Source organism: Anabrus simplex, chromosome 2, assembly GCF_040414725.1.
Source record: "Anabrus simplex isolate iqAnaSimp1 chromosome 2, ASM4041472v1, whole genome shotgun sequence".
Taxonomy (NCBI): domain Eukaryota; kingdom Metazoa; phylum Arthropoda; class Insecta; order Orthoptera; family Tettigoniidae; genus Anabrus; species Anabrus simplex.
The window spans coordinates 286,942,541-286,966,140 of NC_090266.1; the positions used below are offsets into that span (position 1 = coordinate 286,942,541).

Below are 23,600 nucleotides of genomic sequence, written 5' to 3' on the forward strand. Positions count from 1 at the left end.
TTCATCTAAAAAAACTGAAGGTGTTACAGAAGTACAAACATGAAAACTGGTATTTGGAATCTCCTTAAAAGATAATGAAACGCGTATTTTTTGTTTTTGGAAAATCCAGTTAAGGGGCTGGAAAGAATTGGAAAATCAGGTGAATTTTTAAAATGAGTACCGGTATATCTACATTATATGTCAAAAACTTATTAAGTTATAGCGAAGAAAGTTGGTATTTGGAAATTCCTTTAAAAATACAGGAACATGTACCTTTTTGTTTTCGGAGAGGGCACTTAACAGGGGGTGAAAAGCAGTGAAAATTAGTTGAATTGCTTTTTATGAGGATTCTCATATCTTAAAAATTGAAAATGGTACATACATGAAAATTGATATTTGGAATCTGCTTTAAAAATAAGGAAACATGTATTTTTGTTTTTCGGAAAATACACTTAGATGGGGGTGGGGGAAGGGCTGATCAAAGGGTTGAATTCTTCTTAAGGGGATACTTATGTATATCTCAGAAACTGAAGATGTTACAGATGTTTGAATAGGTATTTGGAATCTCCTTTAAAAATAAATAAACATGTAATTATTTTTTTTACTTGAGAGAAGACTGTTTCTCATATGTACAGTTCTATGTCACATGGTCGTCTTAGGCCCAAAAGGTAATACCACAATCATGGTTTACAAAGAATTTCTGGGGTAAATGAAACTCAATTTTTGGGTGAGTTCTTATACTTTAGGAATTTTCAGATAATGTCTTAGTACAATGCCAAGGAATGATTACTTTGATCAAATTAAGAAATCCACGCAAGCAAAGCTGTGGGTAATTGCTAGTTTATATATAACTTATCTATTACATACTATATTAAACATGTTTTGAGAACTGACCTGTTCTCTTCCTCAGTGATCTTCAAAAAAAGTTCCAAAATCCTTGAGACTTGTTCCCAAAACACTGTGTTTACACTAAAATAAGCACTCGCACTAAAAACTTGTACAATATAGTAACAGTTCCCCTTTGTTATAGGCTAAAACATTCCTATTCTTCTTCTAAGAGAACAAATCTTGTTATCCTCCTTTAAAATCCTGCGTAACAGTATTCTACAAATAATCAGTAAAAAATATTTACATGCTGTCCATAAAAACTGTACATATAATTTGGAGCTATTGGTGAACCACTGACATTAAAAATCAGTATTAACACTGTATTTTCTCTAGTCTGCAAAAAACCAAAATGTGCCTGTATTCTGCAAGCGACACTGCCGAGCCATTCCTCTTCTCGTTCACTTTATGTGAGCCAGCCCTCAAATAGATCATCTTAGATCTCAAATAAGTACACATAACTATTAGTGGACTATTTAAGGACTTGTGTGACTGAAAACTCTATGTAGGTAAAGACTTACAGTAGATATGTTATTAGCCTGCATGGCTTCTACTCGCCTTGTGAGCATACACATACTGAAAAAATGCACCGCCAGTTCAAACAGGTGTGTTTAAGCATGAATCAGCTTGACCAAGTCCTTAAATAGTCCACTAATAGTTATAGGTATACATTTCAGATCTAAGACGATCTATTTCAGGGCAGACTCACAGAAAATGAACACCTTAATCATACAAACATTAGAATAAGAATGGCTCCGCGGTGTGGCATGCAGAATATAGGCACATTTTAGTTTTCAATCAATCACTACTGATCTGCATTTAGGGCAGTCGCCCAGGTGGCAGATTCCCTATCTGTTGTTTTCCTAGCCTTTTCTTAAATGATTGCAAAGAAATTGGAAATTTATTGAACATCTCCCTTGGTAAGTTATTCCAATCCCTAACTCCCCTTCCTATAAACGAAGATTTGCCCCAATTTGTCCTCTTGAATTCCACCTTTATCTTCATATTGTGATCTTTCCTACTTTTAAAGACACCATCCAAACTTATTCGTCTACTGATGTCCTCCCACGCCATCTCTCCACTGACAGCTCAGAATATACCACTTAGAAAATTCCAAATTCCCATGGAGGAATTAGATATTTTTCACCAATAGAGCATCTCAAAAATTTCTAAAACAAGTTCACCTGCACACACCCCAGCGTCAGTGGGTACGGTCTGACACATCCCACTCTGATGAGTCTAGTGTCAGACCTAAGACAAAACGCTGGTTAATAGAGCAAACGCCTGAAAAGCCTTACATCTGACTGTTTTTGACATACCACTTAGTCGAGCAGCTGGTCTCCTTTCTCCCAAGTCTTCCCAGCCCAAATTTTGCAACATTTTTGTAACGCTACTCCAAATTATATGTAGAGTTTTTATGGACAGCATGTAAATATTTTTTACTGATTATTTGTAGAATACTGTTACGCAGGATTTTAAAGGAGGATAACAAGATTTGTTCTCTTAGAAGAAGAATAGGAATGTTTTAGCCTATAACAAAGGGGAACTGTTACTATATTGTACAAGTTTTTAGTCAGTTATATTTGTTGGAAATCGCCCAGAAAAAATTGAGCTGCTTTTCTTTGGATTTTTTCCAGTTCCTGAATCAAGTAATCCTGGTAAGGGTCCCATACACTGGAACCATACTCTAGTTGGGTCTCACCAGGGACAAATATGCCCTCTTCTTTACATCCTTACTACAACCCCTAATTACTCTCATAACCATGTGCAGAGATCTGTACCCTTTATTTACAATCATATTTATGTGAATATCCCAATGAAGATCTTTCCTTATATTAATACCTAGGTATTTACAATTATCCCCAAAGGGAACTTTCACCCCATCAATGCAGTAATTAAAACCGAGAGGACTTTTCCTATTTGTGAAACTCACAACCTGACTTTTATCCCCGTTTATCATCATACCATTGCCTACTGTCCATCTCACAACATTATTGAGGTCACTGTCCGACTCATTGGCTGAATGGTCAGCGTACTAGCCTTCGGTTCAGAGGGTCCTGGGTTTGATTCCCGGCCTGATCGGGGATTTTAACCTTCATTTGGTTAATTCCAATGGCCCGGGGGCTGGGTGTTTGTGCTGTCCCCAACATCCCTGCAACTCACAAGGGCTGCACTCAGCTAGAAATAACCACACGAAATTATTATTATATTGAGGTCGTTTTGCAGTTGCTCACAATCTTGTAACTTATTTATTACTCTGTACAGAATAACATCATCTGCGAAAAGCCTCATCTCTGATTCCACTTCTTTACACACATCATTGATATATATATATAAGAAAACATATAGGTCCAATAATCCTGCCTTGAGGAATTCCCCTCTTAATTTTTACAGGGACAGATAAAGCTTCACCTACTCTAATTCTCTGAATTCTATTTTCTAGAAACAGAGCCTTCCAGAGCCATTTTTGCAGACTAGAGAAAATACAATGTTAATACTGATTCTTAATGTCAATTGTCCAAATATTAGCTCTAAATTTTTATGTACAGTTTGTATGGCCAGAAGGGCCTAGGACAACATTTTAAACAGATTATTTGTAGAAAACTAGTATGCAGGACTCTGCTATGGAGGGTAAGAGAAGTAGAGGGAAACCAAGACGACGATGGTTAGACTCGGTTTCTAATGATTTAAAGATAAGAGGTATAGAACTAAATGAGGCCACAACACTAGTTGCAAATCGAGGATTGTGGCGACGTTTTGTATATTCACAGAGGCTTGCAGACTGAACGCTGAAAGGCATAACAGTCTATAATGATAATGTATGTATGTATGTATGTATGTATGTATGTATGTATGTATGTATGTATGTATGTATGTAGTATGCAGGATTGTAAAGGAAGATCATAAGATTTGTTCTCTTAGAAGAAGAAAAGAACGATTTTAGACTATAACAAAGGGGAACTGTTACAATATTGTAAAAGTTTTTTGTGCAAGTGCTTATTTTAGTGTAAACTGAGTGTTTTAGGATCAAGTCTTATGGATTTTGGAATTTATTTAAGATCACTTAGGAAGAGAACTGGTCAGTTCTCAAAACATGCTCGATCTAATATGAAATAACTAAGTTATACATATTAAATTAAAATCAAATCAAAATCTCTTTATTTGCAAATGAGGTGTCTACCTCGGTGGCAAATGGTACACTAAAATACATTATTGTCAAGCACTAAATTTTAGATTAACAAGATAAGAAAATTTTCCTAGAATACAATATTATACATTTTAGGCTAACAATTTTTTTCTATTAAACACACAGCTCATCCTTAATAAATTTATATTGTTTACAAAATTCTACTTATAGTATCTCCTGTACTTACAAATATAGTCAACTCATATACAGTATGTAGAATTATTTCAAATAATGCATTACAACTGGTATAAGATTAAAATTTACATTGCATTTATTTACTTATTTACCCATTTTGGAACCTAAGTAGCATAACGACCTGCTGCATCTTAACAAGACCCCCTTTTGCCACCACTTTTCAGAGTTCCTGAAGGGCCTTCACGGCTACCGTAGCGGTCCCAGGGCCCTCGAAGTCTCCACCGTACTTCACCCCTACAGGCAGTCCCCTACTTTGGCTGTCCAAACTCCTTAGACCAGGGGATGGAAATAATTTATTCACACATATTTTTATTTACAATAACCTGCACTGGTTGAATGCCTTCTAATATTTCATTTATTTTCTCTGTTGCTGTTTATTCTCTTCTTGAATATCTGTACAGATTTTGGAAAAGGATCAAACACTACCCCTGTTAAACTGTTCCACTCCTTCACGCCTTCCCAATGAATGAAAATTTACCCCAATCGCTTCGGCTAAAATTCCTTCTAATTTTGTACTTGTGGTCAGTCCTGCCAATATAATTATTTTCCAACCGAAGCCTCTCACGGATTTCTCCCCATGCTTCTTCTCCTGTAGAGGCTCTATATAATCCTATATGTCTAGTTTTCTCCCTTCTCTTACTTAAAGTTTCCCAGCCACGTTCCTTCAATATTTCTGATACACTACCCTTTCTCCTGAAATCCCCTGTTACAAATCTTGCTGCTTTCCTCAGCACACTATCTATTTCTTTCATTAGGTATTCTTGGTGAGGATCCCAAACACTGTTTGCATATTCCAATAATGGACAAACCATACTTAATTAACTTTTCTCTTTTAATTCTTTGTTGCATCTTTCATGTAGCCTCATTATGACATGTAACGATCTGTATGCTTTCCCAACAATGTCATCCACATGACCCTTCCAGTGCAACATACATACATAGATACATACATACATTATCATTATAGACTGTTATGCCCTTCAGCGTTCAGTCTGCAAGCCTCTGAGAATTTACTAAACAACGCCACAATCCTCGATTTTGAACTAGTGTTGTGGCCTCATTTAGTTCTATACCTCTTATCTTTAAATCGTTAGAAACAGAGTCTAACCATCGTCGTCTTGGTCTCCCTCTACTTCTCTTACCCTCCATAACAGAGTCCATCATTCTCCTAGGTAACCTACCCTCCTCCATTCGCCTCACATGACCCCACCACCGAAGCCGGTTTATGCGTACAACTTCATCCATCGAGTTCATTCCTAAATTAGCCTTTATCTCCTCATTCCGAGTTCCCTCCTGCCATTGTTCCCACCTGTTTGTACCAGCAATCATTCTTGCTACTTTCATGTCTGTTACTTCTAACTTATGAATAAGATATCCTGAGTCCACCCAGCTTTCGCTCCCGTAAAGCAAAGTTGGTCTGAAAACAGACCGATGTAAAGATAGTTTTGTCTGGGAGCTGACTTCCTTCTTACAGATCGCAACTGCGAGCTCACTGCATTAGCTTTACTACACCTTGATTCAATCTCACGTACTATATTACCATCCTGGGAAAACACACAACCTAAATACTTGAAATTATCGACCTGTTCTAGCTTTGTATCACCTATCTGACATTCAATTCTGTTGAATTCCTTACCTACTGACATCAATTTAGTCTTCGAGAGGCTAATTTTCATACCATACTCATTGCACCTATTTTCAAGTTCCAAGATGTTAGACTGCAGGCTTTCGGCACAGTCTGCCATTAAGACCAAGTCGTCAGCATAGGCCAAACTGCTTACTACATTTCCACCTAAGTGAATCCCTCCCTGCCATTTTATACCTTTCAGCATATGATCCATGTAAACTACAAACAGCAAAGGTGAAAGATTACAGCCTTATCTAACTCCTGTAAGTACCCTGAACCAAGAACTCATTCTACCTTCAATTCTCACTGAAGCCCAATTGTCAACATAAATGCCTTTGATTGATTTTAATAATCTACCTTTAATTCCATAGTCCCCCAGTATAGCGAACATCTTTTCCCTCGGTACCCTGTCATATGCTTTCACTAGATCTACGAAACATAAACACAACTGCCTATTCCTCTCGTAGCATTTTTCAATTACCTGGCGCATACTGAAAATCTGATCCTGACAGCCTCTCTGTGGTCTGAAACCACACTGGTTTTTATCCAACTTCCTCTCAACGACTGATCACACCCTCCCTTCCAAGATGCCAGTGAATACTTTGCCTGGTATACTAATCAGTGAGATACCTCGATAGTTATTGCAATCCTTCCTGTTCCCTTGCTTATAGATAGGTGCAATTACTGCTTTTGTCCAATCTGAAGGTACCTTACCAACACTCCACGCTAATTTTACTACTCTATGAAGCCATTTCATCCCTGCCTTCCCACTATACTTCAACATTTCAGGTCTAATTTCATCTATTCCTGCTGCCTTATGACAATGGAGTTTATTTACTATCCTTTCCCCTTCCTCAAGCATAATTTCACCAACATCATTTCCCTCATCCCCATGAGCTTGGCTGTTTGCAACACCACCGTGATGATTTCCTTTTACATCGAGAAGATGTTCAAAATATTCCCTCCACCTCTCCAGTGATTCCCTGGGATCTATTATGAGTTCACCTGAATTACTCAAGACACTGTTCATTTCCTTTTTCCCTCCCTTCCTAAGATTCTTTATTACTGTCCAGAAAGGTTTCCCTGCTGCTTGACCTAGCCTTTCGGTTATTACCAAAATCTTCCCATGACTTCTTTTTGGATTCAACAACTATTTGTTTCGCTCTGTTTCTTTCATCTACGTACCAATCCCAGTCTGTCTCGCCCTTTGTTTGGAGCCATTTCTGATAAGCCTTCTTTTTACGTTTACAGGCTGCTCTCACTTCATCATTCCACCAAGATGTTCGCCTTTTCCCATCTTTACACACAGTTGTTCCTAGGCATTCCCTTGCTGTTTCTACTACAGCATCCCTGTATACCACCCATTCACTTTCTATATCCTGAACCTGCTTACTGTCTACTGTTCGAAAATTCTCACTAATCATATCCATGTACTTCTGTCTAATTTCCTCGTCCTGGAGATTTTCTACCCTTATTCGTTTGCAGACAGATTTCACTTTCTCTACCCTAGGCCTAGAGATACGTAGTTCACTACAGATCAGATAGTGGTCTGTATCATCGAAAAATCCCCGACAAACTCGTACATTTCTAAAAGATTTCCTGAATTCAAAGTCTGTTAAGATATAGTCTATTATGGATCTGGTACCCCTAGCCTCCCATGTGTAGCGGTGAATAGCCTTATGCTTGAAGAATGTATTTGTAACAGCTAAACCCATACTAGCACAGAAGTCCAGCAAACGCTTCCCATTCCCATTAGCTTCCATATTTTCCCCACATTTACCAATCACCCTTTCGTGTCCTTCAGTTCTATTCCCAACTCTCGCATTGAAATCGCCCATTAGCACTATTCTATCCTTGCTGTTGACCCTGACCACAATGTCACTCAATGCTTCATAAAACTTGTCAACTTCATCCTCATCTGCACCCTCACATGGTGAATACACGGACACAATTCTTATCCTAATTCCTCCAACTGACAAATCTACCCACATCATTCGCTCATTTGCGTGCCTAACCAAAATTATGTTGCGTGCAATGGTATTCCTGATAAAGAGCCCTACCCCAGACTCTGCCCTTCTCTTTCTAACACCCGTCAAGTACACTTTATAATCTCCTATCTCTTCCTCCTTATCTCCCCTTACCCGAATATCACTTACTCCTAGCACATCCAGATGCATCCTCTTTGGTGACTCAGCCAGTTCTACCTTCTTTCTCCCATAAGCCCCATTAATATTGATAGCTCCCCATCGAATTCCATTTCGTTCGCCAAGTTGTTTCCAAGGAGTCCCTCGCCTGTCAAATGGGAGTGGGACTCCATTACTCCCATAGGTCCGAGGCTTGCTTACAGTGTTCTGAGCTCGGTAAATTCATGAAGCAGGATGCTGCCCTACTTGCACATAGTCCAAGTGAGGATCTCTCCTCTAACGGGTTATGGACCACCGGTGAATTGTATAGTCCTAGCCGCCTGAGCACAAGGAGGGCCATGACTCAGAATATGTCCGAGATGCCCACTCCCATTCCATAGCAACTGGTATCCCGACTCTCAGGACCACTTACTAGGCCACTCAGCCGTTGCCCACGGTTCACGAACTAGGACGTGACTACAGTAACCCACAAACATGAGACAAACTTTCAAATCTCACACCTATGTATTTGCACTTGCCATCTTTTGGGATAACTACCTCATCCAAAGTATATTCAAATTCATTTTTAAAACTCCTGTTTGTAAATGTTGTAACAGTTGATTTACCTCCATTAACCTTCATATTATTTTCTTCAACCCATGGTTGGATACTCTCAAGGTCCCTTTGTAATTCTGAACAATCCTCAATGTTATTTATTTAACTGTAAACAATTATGTCATCTGCAAACAATCTGATTTTTGATGTTATATTATTCCCTAAATCATTTGCGTATATTAAGAAAAGTAACGGACCGATTATACTACCCTGTGCAATACCCTTCCAAACTTTCTCTTCCTGCGATACGTTATGTCCTACTTTGACTTTCTGAACCCTTGAATTTAGAAATGTTTTTAGACAACGTGTAACCCTTACGTCCAATCCTATTACCCCCAATTTCTTTAATAATATTCCATGTTCCACTCTATCAAAGGCTTTGGAAAGATCTATGGCTATGCAATCTAACTGGCCTCCTGAATCCAACTGATCTGATATGTCCTGCTGAAATCCCACCAGTTGTGCCTCACAAGAAAATTTCTTTCTAAATCCATGAACCAATTTTTATCATCACATATCCCTCTGATGTACTTCGATATTAAACTCTCCAGTATTTTACAAACTATACTGGTCAGGCTGATTGGTCTGTAGTTCTTTGGTTTCCTTTTATCACCCTCTCCTTTATAAATTGGTATTATTATAGATTCCTTCCATTCCTTTGGTATTATACTATTAATTACGACATAGTCAAAGAGAAATTTTAAATAAGGCACTATGTACCACCCCATTGTCTTTAATACCTCCCCAGTAATTTGATCACTTCCTGCTGCTTTTCCTTGCTGAAGCAGCTGGATTTCTCAAAAAAAATCTTCATTTGTGAATGAGAAGCTTCTTCTTTCCCTATGTGTCTCATCCTCTCTATCTTCTGTTTCGGTTTCCATCTCCTGACAATCTTCTACTGAATCTCTGAATTCCCTACTAAATAGGTTTGCTTCCTCAGTATCTGTTAAATAGTGTTCACCCCCTTCTCCCACCATTGTAGGAATTTGGATTCCTTTTCCTTTTTGATTCCTGATATATGAATACAGATTTTTCCATTTCCATTTGTGGTCATTACCCTCTTGACGTATGCCATTCATATAATTCTCTTTTGCTTCCTTTTTCACTCTATTCAGTTCCCTCATTAGATGTTTCCTAGTTTCTCTCCTCTCCCTACCCTCTTTGATTTTCCTTTTTACTATTCTACATTTTCTTTTTAATTTTTTTATTTCCCTTGTATAATAAACAGGGTCTGAGGTCATTTTACACTTCTTAACAGGTAAAAATCTCTTCTCTCCTTCCCAAATGATTCCTTTAAATTTAGCCCAAAGTGTATCCACATTACTCCCTTCACTTATCCAACAACTGAATTGTGATTTAAGGTAAGTCCCAAATTCATCAACTTTAGTTTTTCTGTACAATTTCTTGTCTTGTGTGACCCTCTTATTAAGCCTTTTTGGTACCAGTCCTACATCCATTATTACAGCCTTGTGGTCACCTATTCCTTCAATCACCTCATTTTTATCAACAATTTCCCATGGTTAAACCAAGAATACATCTAGTAAGTTATTGAGACGAGTCGGTTCTTGTACTACTTGTGTAAATCCTCCCTCCCAAATTAACTTATTTGCCAGTTTCTGTTCATGGGCTTCACTTGCAGCTCCATTCCATTCAACTTCAGGCAAGTTTAGATCTCCTCCAATTATTACCATATCATTATTATTGTTTTTATGAGTATAATCTATTATTTTATCAAATATTTCCATGTCTCTTTCCTCTCTTCCAGGCCTATACGTTCCTATAATTCCCACCACCTTCATATTATCACAAACTAATTTTATCCCTAATATTTCATCCCTTTCATCGGTAAACCATTCAAGTGAACAATAATTTTCCTTCACCAGAATAAACACCCCCCCCCCCTTCCCATTTTTTCTCCTCGGTCTCTACGATACACTGTATACCCTTCTGGAAATATTCCCTATTACCCACCCCTTCTCTCAACCACGATTCCACTCCTATCACCACATCAGTCTCATAAGATTCCATCAATGTACTGAATTTTAATTGTTTATTTACTACACTCTGACAGTTTACCAAGAGCAATCTCAGACCCCCTTCCCCCCTAAAACTTGAATGTTGCACTTGGGTAACATGAAATTCCTTACATTCCTGAGTTTCATTTTCTAGTTGACTGAGCCAGCTTGAAGTACAGCTGGCTCTTTCTACTAGTTTTCCTGGTCAGTATTATAACTCAAGGGAGTTGCCTTTTTTACAGTACATATCTTAAGATTAATAAAATCTAGAACAATATTTGCTATCTTTCGTTTCCTGAATTGTTTAGATGAAGGCCATGCTTTGTGTAACAGTGTCTCTCGAAACTGCTACATTTAATTACCTAGGTGTTACAAAAATGTTTACAAATTTTAACCATATCTATATTAACTTTGTCCACTTCAATGTCCACACACGATTCTCTAATCAAATCATGCCTGTGGGGCACGTTCACTACAAAGATGTTAGTGTGAGTCAGCTTACCTAGTGTACATTTAATTTCAGAAATTACATTCTTAGCGCCGCTGTGAGCTATGTCGTTCGTCCCGCCGATGATCACTACTGCATCACGACTTCCGAGATTTCTTGCTGCCTGCTCCGTGTTTTCCAATACCTTCTTTATTGGGGTCCCAGGATAGATGACAGCCAATGCTGCAATATCTTCATTGTTCATTTTCTTTGCAATTCCCCTCGCCTGGCTATCACCAAATATAAGAATGTTCGACACTTTCGCCTGTGCACTGTGTGGGATATTAGGCCTAACTTTGCCGCTTCTCGTAACGGAGTTTGCGCTATACGTTTGACTGCTTCCCGTACGGATAAGTCCTTGCATATCTCTTACTTCCCTCAGGGCTGAAAATCTATTTTTGGTATCAATTACAAAGTTGTCCTTATTTACCTGTACACTTTTCCTCCTAGAACCTGAAGCAACTTGACACCACGCGCTAGAATTCATGGAGCCACCTGTGTTGTGAGTGTTGGTACAGGTACTTTCGATTCCAGTAAACGTACCTTCTCCTTTAAAATTTCATTCTCCGCTTTTAATGCTTGAAAATCCTGTTGCAATGAAGAGAGAATTACAAGTACATTATCATTACCTTCATCCTCCAAGGAATGAGACGCCAGCGATTTGTTGACCGTTATAGGCCTAGGTTTGCTACCGCTATTCAAATTGCACTCGCCACAGCTCACACAGGTCCAGGTATCTTCATTTTTATCAAAACCAGCACTACATATACACTCAAAATGGTACCAAATTAAACACTTTTCACACTGGATACCATTCTTCACTCGCTTCTTGTTTACATCACACTTATTCCCGATTATTTAGCAAGAGAACCGGGAGCTATCTTCACATACATCCTTCGCTGATGCTATCTTAACTCCTTATATTTATTTATTTTATTTATTTATATATTTATGTATGTAATTGCATTGACAAGGCAGACGTATTCATAGCCCTGTTTCACAGGATTCAGTCAAGTGATACCAGTCAATACGGATCAAATAGAACCAAATATGGTCAAGTGTATTAACACTGTTGCTATGTGCATAAGTAACTCCCCAGCAATGTGCTCAAATTTACAACAATGTAGGAGGAAGCTATTTTGAGCACTTGCTTCATTAATCAAGGAACTGGAGGATGTATACCCACAATCCCATCACACTTCCAGTTGTTACAGCTGGTTCCACCATAAACAGCCATTTTCAGGGTTGCCTAACATGCAAAAATTGTAGAGTATGCCTATTGTTATTTGTGATCATTACTATTGGTCTTCATTATTGTGGCTCACATGGGATTGATATGAATGCATGAAATATTCTATCAGCACCATGATTGAACCTCCAAAGAAACAATAATCTGTTGGCCATTAACCACTGCAGCCATGAAGAAGTTTGTTACAGTTGTCCTTATATCGTAACATTTAAGTGTCAACCCATTTTCTGAGCAAAATGGAGTGTTCCTTTTATACGCACATCACGGTTCAATGCATTCATTTTTAATTCCCTCCTTATTGCTGGTTTGTCAGCAACAAATGCATATATTTGAAGCCAAGTGCCAACACAAGAACTTATTATCAGACAACAGGGAGATGTTTTCACGTCAGGTTATAAACTTCAGGTTGCATGAATCCAAAGAAACAGGGATAGCTGATTCACTCAGTATACTGATATTTGGCAAGAACAAATAACATAATAGTAATATACCATATCCATTCGTGGTTAAAATTAGCATGTAACAAATATTTTATAATTCATACCTTTGTTGAAAAGAAGTCCATGTTTCACATTCTAAACTAATAAAACTTTTAAGGCTCACAAAAAAATCTTTGTTAAGAATTGAACAAACGAAAAAAGCACTTGGCCAAAAGACCCAATCAATTAAAAACCACCAAAGACTAGCAAAAATTAAATTGAAAGCTATGCTATTAACAGCATACTAACAAACGGAACAAAGCAAAAGAAAAAAAAAGCATCACAGAGAAAGTAGTTTGCACATTATAACTGGTATATTTTTCATAAATTAATAATAATAATAATAATAATAATAATAATAATAATAATAATAATAGTAATAATAATAATAATAATATCCCAACAACCATCACATGCATATTCACCAACTGCATGAGAAATTCAAACAATGAAGGAGGTATGTAAACACGTGTACACACTGCTATTCCCATCCACCACTACCACCACCATCACCCCACCACCGTCTGAACAGCAGGCTATGTATAACAAATGGAAAACATCCTAACACTCACCACTGTTACTTTAGGCTGCTGAACTTGGATGTTTGGAGACTTCCCCCCAGCCAAAGCAACAGTTTGTTTTCGGATCACAGGAGATGTAAGGGACACAGTTTCCTCTGCTGGAGTGCCATCTGGTGCCAGGGACTTTTCAGTGACTGCATCGGATTTTACAAGTCCATACATTTTCACTTCTTGACAACCGCCGGAACCAGGAAAACTGCAGACTTCATCTCGATTCAGTTCTGTATTTTGGAATGGATTAGAACTCTGAGGGGGTGTGAAAGATGGGATAATAGCTGGACTGACATAAAAGGGATTTGTCACGGCCGATGAACTGTCACATAACGTTTGTTTTGGAACAGAAGAGAGAGAGTTGATAAAAGGGTTGTTAGAATTGAAAGGCTGAATATTTGGTGATGAGAGACTTATAAGGGAACTGTCATCTTCATCATCATGGGTAGGAGAACTAAACACCTTGGGTGACCTAACAGATGGCATCATGACAACTTCAGAAATGCTGGTCAAATTCAGTGCAGATGGTTTCTTCGCTAAATGTACAACAGCTTCTCCAATATCCAAATGATTAGCAGTATCAGAATTATCAAAATTTTGTGAAGGAAGAATGACCTGTTCCAACTTCCCTCGATCAGACCATGAAAAGTGAGTAACTGTAACTGGTGTTGTACAACACTTCTGGGGATTGTATTCAACTTCACCAGCGTCCTCCCTGATATCACTATCAACCATACTGCTAAGAGCAGTGCCAAGTCCTCCAAGAGAAAGAGTTAGTTTATCTCCACCCTAATTATGTAGTGTCAGAAAAAGAAACAAAAAACATAGGTGGGAGAAAAGAAGGTATAGGAGGGAAGGGACAAAAAACATGAAGCCATTACAAAACATTCAAAGCAAAACTAAACACAACAAAAGAAGCAAATGAATTACATACTCAACATATATGATATCCACAACTTGATTATTTCATGAAAAACTTCACTCCAAATAAAAAGTTTCATAAGAATGTGAAAAAAAAATATCAAGAAACTTCTAAATGGAAGGACTACCTTTCAGGTACAGTTCATTTAAAGCTGAAGCTTTGCTGAACTACAAACCCATGCTTAAGCTTACGCTTATCTTAATCCCGTTCCATCACAAAATTTCAATTAGGTTGAACATCTTTTCATTCAGTGTAAGGTGGCAGTGGCAGCTGATTTATTCCCAAAACTGATGGCAAAGATGGTAGGTTTTTTTTTTTCCAAACTTACCATTTACTACTACCACTACCAAATACTTAAATAAAAGTCCTGTTGTAGTTAGGAATTTTTTTTTTGTTGCTAGTTGCTTTACGTTGCACCGACACAGATAGGTCTTATGGCTAGTTAGGAAAAGAGATCTGCGCCAGTGAAATGTTTACTATAGAATAACATGTACCACGGATACTTTCTTAGTCGCAGTTTATGAAGTAAGGATAGGCAGTTTCTAACAATATCAGTAAGACATTTCAAGTACAGATCAGTACTGAACATGCCGATGATTCTCAAGAATAGAACTGAAGAATGATCCACTGTTGTGTGTTTTATGTAGGCAGAAGGATATTCAGAATAGTATATTCATAAACAGACATTTCTTACACATGTGAACAAAGCTTTGAGCATAAAATGGTATTGGACAACAAATTTGATCGAAGACAATCTAAAGTTACCAACGAAAACCTAACTTTTGCCAATTTCAGAACAGAATGTGCATGGACCAAAAGCAATTATCCTATCTGACAGGTGAAAAACAATAGTGCATAAAAGTTTGCACATGATGGGTTCCCAGAGAGTTTAATAATGAACATAAAATGATCCAAATCGTCCTGTGCTGTCAACATTATTCTCAGCAAAGACATAACACTCAAGCCAAAGGAACTAACCATATGCAGTTAATATTCCTGGACCAACCAGGAATTGAGCCCAGTGTCCTCTCCACCTAAGGCCAGTACTCTGATCATTCAGCCAAGGAAATGGACACCACAGAAGCACACAATTGTGAAAACATCCCTCAACACAGGGTTGGTGTCAAAACAGGCTGATCAAACGATGCCCTTTCACGATGCCTGTCCTCCCAAAATTTGTGAGTATGGCAGGATGCAAAATGTCTTCCTTTGCAAATTGTAAACTTCAACTGTCCCAGTTTTCCATAACATAAAGAGTGAGACTTGTTTTGTACATTTGCTGCTAGTCTGTATAAATGCTGTCAACTAATCATGTTATGTATGTGGACAGAGAAACAAAGAATTTTCAAAAACTTAGGTTGGCAACATTTCCGCACATCTTGAATTCTTGGTTTGGTTTCAGATTTTTGTTAACATCCGTCTGGAGAGTTAGTTACCACGGCATGCTAATTACATGTCATTTGTAACCATCAACAGTATTAAATTTTAAAGAACAAGGCCTAAAAGGAAAAGTACTTTCAACTTTACTCCCAGGTTAAATATATGTTTATAAAAAAACAAATTCAGAGAGTGATGTCTCATGTGAAACATATAGGGAATCCTTCAGTATCACATGTGGTGGTGCTAGCAGCATTACAAAATATCTTGCATCTATGTGCCATAAATCTGCTGACATAAGTGCAAGTATTTGAAAAGTGATGACAGTTCTTTAAAAATACTGCACCATCCGGGAGATAGTGGGTTCGAACCCGACTGTTGGCAGCCCTGAAGATGGTTTTCTGTGGTTTCCCATTTTCACACCAGGCAAATGCTGGGGCTGTACCTTGATTAAGGCTACGGACGCTTCCTTCCCAGTCCTAGCCCTTTCCTATCCCACTGTCGCCATAACTTGAAAAGCTGGAGAAATAGCACAGGGGATAGGTCACAGCATATGTTCCTCATAGGAATATAAGTCAATCCACGTCTGCCACCTGGCTCAGTTTTGGATCTAGATTTTCTTTCATAGTATTTAATGTCTAATATCACTGAAGAAAACCCATTTTTTATTTTGTATGTTAGTGTTTCAACGACCATAATTTCTTTCTTGGGAAGTTTCACATTAAAAAACACACAGATGGACCAATATATATTAACCACCTTGATGTTGCTTTCTTTCGTTGTTTCATTTGCTTCATTAAAATGCTAATAATAATAATTGTATGGCCTCAGCTACCATGTGAAGACATTTCAATTTGATGCCATCTCGCTGTCTGCTTATCAACTTGGACGTTCTGTTTTACTCTAAGCCTACTAGATGGCAGACCGAGTAAACCGAAACTGTCTTGGGTGTCTAAGGCTGAGATTTAATTAATTTTGTCGGGTAAACAGCAAATGTGTCACCAGAGATCTTTTACATGCCAACATCATATGACATGGAATGTCTAATGGACTTTTTTCTGCCCTTCAAAAATCCAACTACCTCCGCCGGGTTTGAACCTGCTATCATGGGTGGGATCTGGAGGCCGACACTACCGCTGATCCACAGAGGCAGCTATTAAAATGGTAATCTACAATAACATTATTCGTAGGCACAATTCCTTTTCCTAATTAGGAACAAGCATTCAATATGGTAATCTCTTAAATATGAATAGTAGGGCCTAGCCAAAGGTATTTGAAACACACAGCATTATCATTAGCATTCAATATACAGGTGGATCAGCTGCACAATTTTTTCTTGAACATATGCAACCTGCTAGGAATGAAATGTGTCTTAGTCACATCTAGCACATCATCTTACAGCAATTTTATGTACACATAGCCCGATATACACTTCCCTGTACAATGCACAAACAGTATAAGAGGCAATAAGTTTTTTTTTGTTTGTTTGCTATTTGCTTTATGTTGCACCGACAGAGATAGGTCTTATGGCGACGATGGGATAGGAAAAGGCTAGGACTGGAAAGGAAATGGCTGTGGCCTTAATTAAGGTACAGCCCCAGCATTTGCCTGGTGTGAAAATGGGAAAGCATGGAAAACCATTTTCAGGGCTGCCGACAGTGGGGTACGAACCCACTATCTCCCGGATGCAAGCTCATAGCTGCGCGCCCCTAACCGCATGGCCAACTAGCCCAGTAAGAGGCAATAAGTAAGGTCCGTCTTAAAAATACTGAGCCCTTTTATGTAGATTGGAGTCTACTCCTCTAATCATTTTTATCAAATGTTACTGTACTGTACAAACTACATCCACCCCTATGAGAAATGCATACCTGATTAGCCTAAGAGGCCATTTTCCTTTGAGAAAAACGGGCGGTCATGGTATCATAGAAGACGCGATAGGTTGCGACTAATTACAGACATGTTAATTCCCCACCACTTAAAACAGTCTCATCATATCAAAATTGAAACAAATGATTTCCTTTCAAATTTTGGAATAAACTATGGCACATAAATGGTATATACCAGGCGAAAGCTTATGTCATGTAATTATTACTGTTGGAGCATTTAATAAACATTAATACCAAGCAAATTTTCAAAGTGAGTAGTAAATACAGAGTTATAATGTCCAAACCTGCACACCTGAAGTAGCCGCATTGAATTACCTATGTATGGTAGATACCTGACTTCTCAGAGCAGTGAGGGTTCAAACCCTCCTTCAATCATGGATTTTCATTTTGTACTCAGGTAGGGATTCTTTTTCAAGATTTGACTTTTGAAGTTATAATATGAGGAGCATCGTTTCAAAACGTATTAAATGCATATACATTTTGATCCGGTTTCCTGCCAAATAAGATATGCTTTTTAACACTGTTGGGTTAGATGGGGTCATTTCGTATTCTTTCCCGTAGGAATTCAGTGCTGAAAAACATGATTCGGAACAAATCGTATTATGTGCACCACGGCGAATGGTTCAAAACGCATTATGTTCACGATAATGTTTCCCAGCCCGCATTTATCCTGCTCTTTTGTTGGCTGTTCCCGCTATTTTTATATCATACTTGACAGTGTGGTATTGCTTGCATGTCCGTTCAACTTTCGATCACCATGGAGGGCTACTTACCCGTAGGAGAGCGTTCGAAAGGAAGTAGAAAGCGAATAAGGGTTGCAAAAACTAAAAGACAATGTGATAAGGAAGCTGGGTAAGTAAACACTCCTGTTGTAAGTTACGAATGATCATTATTATTGAAATTGGTTTTATGTTGGTGTATTAGACGTGCTTTTTGCGTGGGAAAGATTGCATAAACGCATGTTTTCGTACATTGCATAAGTTTTTCTTACCGTATTTACTGCTAGTCCTACAACAACGTGAATGATAACGGGGACGTCTTTTTATTGTAGGTACTCGAATCGCGATCCATATCTAACTAATTTTGAGGCACCATGGAATCACAAGGCAGGCATATGCAAGTGGGGGAGCATCCCAGTATTCTACCTGGCGAAAGCAAAAAATATACTTTTCAGCGTACCAAACAAAGTGGAACAAGTTCGCTGACTGAGCCATATGATAAAAGTTACATCTCCGAAACCATGAAGAACTGGAAAGCAATATGCAGGAGAGCGCAGTCGGAATTCCGTTGTTGTGTCGTATGAGGTAGGTTACCTATTTTTCTTTATAATACTGCTATTAGATTTCAGGAGAAAGTGCTACAATGCCATGTTATTATTAGGACGTCACCATCTGTAGTGAACAGCTGAGTAATTCAGTAAACAGTCAATTGCAATAAATAATGAGGGGCTTTATTCTCATCTTCCTTCTGTTGCAAGGAAAAAGTTGATATAATAGCACAGTACAAGTGAACTTACAGCGTATGAGCTTATGAGTGTAGCTATACTAGTCCTTTATTCTTCTTTTCTAGGTGAATACTGGTGATCAAACAAAAGTGGTCTGCTCAAAATTCTTTCAGAAATTGTTCGGGATAAGCCAAACCAGGATTAATAATATATCCAAAGCTGTTAAGAATGGTAAAGGTGTTCGAGAGAAGAGAGGCGGGAATAGGAAGAGTGCTCTGTTTGCTGCAAAGAAAGAAAAGGTGATTGCGTTTATTTCTCGGTTAAGGGGAAGGGAATCGCATTACAACAGGAATAAAAGTCAGAGGCTTTATCTACCAGCAGAGTTAAACATAAACAAACTCCACAAAATATATAATGCGAGTGTTTCCACGGACCTGAAAGTGAAAAAGTGGTTCTTTCAGAATATTTTCCATACACAGTTCAACATCGGGTTTGGGACACCATCCATGGATGCTTCTAGTTACTGCGCTCGAATGCTCTTTCAGATTAAATCTGAAAAAGATAGTGCTAAAAAGAACCATTTGCTGGCTGATTTGGGAGCACATAAAATTCGCTCACAGGCTTTTCACAAACTTATGAGGGAACAACCTGCTGACACAACCTGCTTTGATTTGCAACAGGTGCAACCACTGCCTAAATTATCAATTAGCAAAGCGTTCTATTCGCACCAAATATCATTTTACGCACTGTGTGTTACCGATGTCAGTATTCAGAATCCAAAATTTTATGTATGAAATGAGACTGAGGCTGGAAGAGGGCTGAACAAAAGGTGTCATCAGCTGTTACTTCGTTTTTATATGAGGTACATTTCGTAAATTGATCACCTGTATCAGGCTGTTCGCAAACGGATGTGGAGGTCAAAACAAGAACATGCACGTTAACCATGCTCTAGTTTACTGGCTACAAACCAAAGCAACCGCTAACATTTCCATGATTGTTGTCATCTTTCCTGTCAGAGGCCATTCCTTTTTACCCGCAGACAAGGTTCTTGGTGTTGTAGAAAAGTTTCTTCGTAAGTGCCCTGACATCGTTACTTCCAAGGAATACCGAGAGATCTATCAGTCTGTGGGGACTGATACACATCTAGGAAAAGAATGGGTTATAAGGGACTACAAGATCCTTGCCAAGCAATTTAAGAAATTGGACGGGATTAAAGAAATGAAGAGGGTGATTCTGAAGAATAGCGAGAAAAGTGGTCAGTACCACGTTACAGTAAAGATGGAACCGACCTACAGGTTTGATGACCCCTCAAAGCGATTCGTAACCCTTCTAAAATGAGGCATAAGGCTAGGCCAGGTACATGAACCTCCCGTAATCGATAAACCGAGAGCATTACCTAACGCTAAAAAACTGGATGTCGAGAACCTGCTGAAAGCCAGATTTGGAGACAACTGGAAGGAGTTTGACAGTTTGCAATTTTATGTTTCAGCACTAAACATCGATTCAACGTCAGATACTGGTAGGTGGACTCATGTTGACGACTGTGACTGTTTGCATGAGGAAGAAGGATTACTTGCAAGACTGTAAACATCCATGTATTATTAACAACATGTTAATAATAATTTACTGTACATGATGCGCTGTAGCTAACAATTAAGTCAATAAATATCTTTGGAATCAAATGAACTTTTCATATCATATTATATGAATGAAAGGTGGTATCAAAACGTATTAAGTGAAATTTTATAATTAGAATGACGCCTTCATGTATTGGGAAATGATTTGAATCATAACTGATTCGGGAACATAACCTCAATACCTAGATTTTGCCGTTTAGATTTTTGACATGTCTTATTTGGTTAGGAAGTAAAATGTTTTTTTAACTTCCTGTAAAATTATAATCTGTGCACTTAATACGATTTGAAACGATGCACCTCATATATAACGTAGACATAATGAACACTGCCATGTTAATACCAATAGCAGATAACTACACTGTGTATGTCATTGTCAACACTATGTTGGACTCATTCAACTAAGAAGGGAACCTACACAACTACCCCCCAGACATTGATTTAAGAGTTGGTGGACAAGAAGTACATTAAATTACTAAGTTGTATGCAAATTCTCAGCACTTCTAGTCCTTCAGTGGCACAAAGATATAATATGTGCATACTGAAGGATTGTTGCGTTAATGATTTATTTGTCACAGGCATTGGCGATTAGATGGCGCTTAGGAGGCCTGTCTGTGAGTACTCTGTTTTGACTCTGCAGGCAGTAATTTTGCTGAGGTTAGAGGTGAACAGTGTATGCAACATTCATTCTAGGGTACAACCATGCCCCAATGACAAGTGCGTGCTCCTGTTGAACAACTGCAGCCGTTTGAATGGGGTCGCACTGTGGGCTGCAGGAAGCTGGATAGACGTATTGATGGACTGCTGCACATGTTGGGCATAATGTATTGGTGGTGTGTGTTGCTTTCAGCAGTGGTCTGTGGAACATTCCCACACTCGTAGACCAGGCTCCGGACGTCCATGTAATACAGACTCGCGATCGACGCATTGTGCGAGCAGCAGTGGCCGACAGAACAACATCCAGGAATGAAATCCAGTCACAGGTAGCACCTGTTGTGTCACCAAGGACAATTGGGAACCATCTGCTTGCAGCATGATTACGATCATGTGTGCCTCTGGTCAGGTAACCACTGACACCCCAACACTACCAAGCACGGCTACACTGGTGTCGTGAAAGTGTCGAATGGAGAAGGGAATGGCGATATGTTGTCTTCAGTGATAAGAGTAGGTTCTGTTGGTATACAAGTGATGGATGTACATGTGTACGGCGCAGACATGGTGAGGGGCCTATTCCAGAGTGCATTTGCCCACGACACCCAGGTACCACCCCACGCTTCCTGGTTTGAGGGAGGGCATCAGTTACAACTTGCGGTCACAGTTGGTGTTTAATGCAGGGTAAAGTAAACCAGTGCCAGCTACATTGCACAGGTTGTTGTCCCCGTGCTACTGCGATTCTTCAACAGGAAGGGGATGTGCTTATTTCAGCAGGACAATGCATGTCTACATACAGCTGCTGCAATGCAATCAGCTCTATGTGGTGTACAACAACTGCCCTGGCCAGAAGATCACTGGAACTCTCACCAATTGAACATGTATGAGACATAATGAAGTGAGAACTTACACGCTCTCCAGAGCCTGCAAGAACCATTGCCAAACTGCATCAAAAGATGCAAGATGCTTGGGGCAATCTATTGAAGGGTGCCATTTGGCACCTTTATAGTTGTTTGCATGTGCCAATACACACCTGCATTGCTGCCAAAAGGGGGTACACTGTGTATTGATGTGACTGTTTGGGCACCCTTTACTGAAATGTGCAGGAATAGATGTAACAGAGAAGGAATCGCATATTACAATGACAGAGGTGAAGGAGATTGCAGGCTAAGGGCTCTGTCCAAGATCAGAATTCAGGACAGGTGTCTGTTAGAAATCGGTACGAGTCAATGCAGGTAGAACAACCGAGGGAAGATGAGGAACAGGGAACTGTTGCTGAGATGTGTGGAAGTAGGAGGAAGGGAAAAGGTAGGAAATGGAAATGTAGTGTAGTGGAAAGGAAAAGACAGGTGGAACAGGGTCATGGGAGGGAGAAAACGGAGGAGGAAGTAGCTTCTGCAGCAGTGAGAGAAGATAGGGCTGACCAGGAGGGGAGGGGATCAAATGAAGTGGGTAGGGTTGAGGCTCTGGTCATGGGGGATTCCATCGTTAGACATGTGGGGAAAGTATGAGGAGGAAAGGGAACCAGGGTAGAGTGTTATCCAGGAATTAGGTTGAGGCAGATGTTGAGGAAAGTAGAAGAGAAGGAAGAGGGAAAGGAGAAGGTGGTAGTATTTCACGTTGGTACATAGTTGGGGATGTGTGGGATCTGGTAAATGCAGCACAGGTAAAATTTAAGAAACCGGAGATTGTTATCAGTGGAATACTGTGTAGGAGGGATACTGACTGGAAGGTGATTGGGGATTTAAATGAGACTATGGAGTGGGTATGTGGGAAACTGGGAGTGAGATTTCTAGATCCTAATGGGTGGGTAGGAGACAGGGATCTGCACTCAGATGGACTTCACTTAAACCGCATATAAGTTAGGAAACTTGTTTAGAAGGGTTATAGGCAGGTACATTCAGGGAAACGGGGTGGCCTAGGGAGCGGTGTTAAGCGAACAGGGAACTGGAAATCAAGTAGGGATGACATGAAAATGTTAGTGCTCAACTGTAGAAGCATTGTAAACAAAGGAATCGAATTAAGTAATTTTATATATATATATGTACTTACCAGATATTGTAATAGGAGTTGAATCATGGCTGAGAAATGATATAATGGATGCAGAAATATTCTCACGGAACTGGAGTGTGTATCGTAGAGATAGAATAGGAATGGTATGAGGGGGAGTATTCGTTCTCGTGAAAGAAGAATTTGTAAGCTACGAAAAAGTTAAGGATGAAAAACATGAAATTCTGGGTGTAAAGCTCTTCTCTAAAGATAATAGGCAACTT

The 23,600-nt window shown here is 39.0% G+C and overlaps 1 protein-coding gene across 2 annotated transcripts in view; it reads right to left on the reverse strand.

Annotated features, from left to right (window-relative positions):
• yrt (erythrocyte membrane protein band 4.1-like yurt) overlaps positions 1 to 23,600 on the reverse strand; it is a 454,068-nt gene that overhangs the window by 33,092 nt on the left and 397,376 nt on the right. The window contains exon 16 of one of the 2 annotated variants that reach the window (XM_067140590.2): positions 13,414 to 14,202. The exons of the other annotated variant lie outside the window; for it this stretch is intronic. Coding sequence (XP_066996691.2) covers positions 13,414 to 14,202 — 789 coding nt within the window. The remainder of the gene's footprint in view (positions 1 to 13,413; positions 14,203 to 23,600) is intronic. 2 annotated transcript variants of the gene reach the window in all.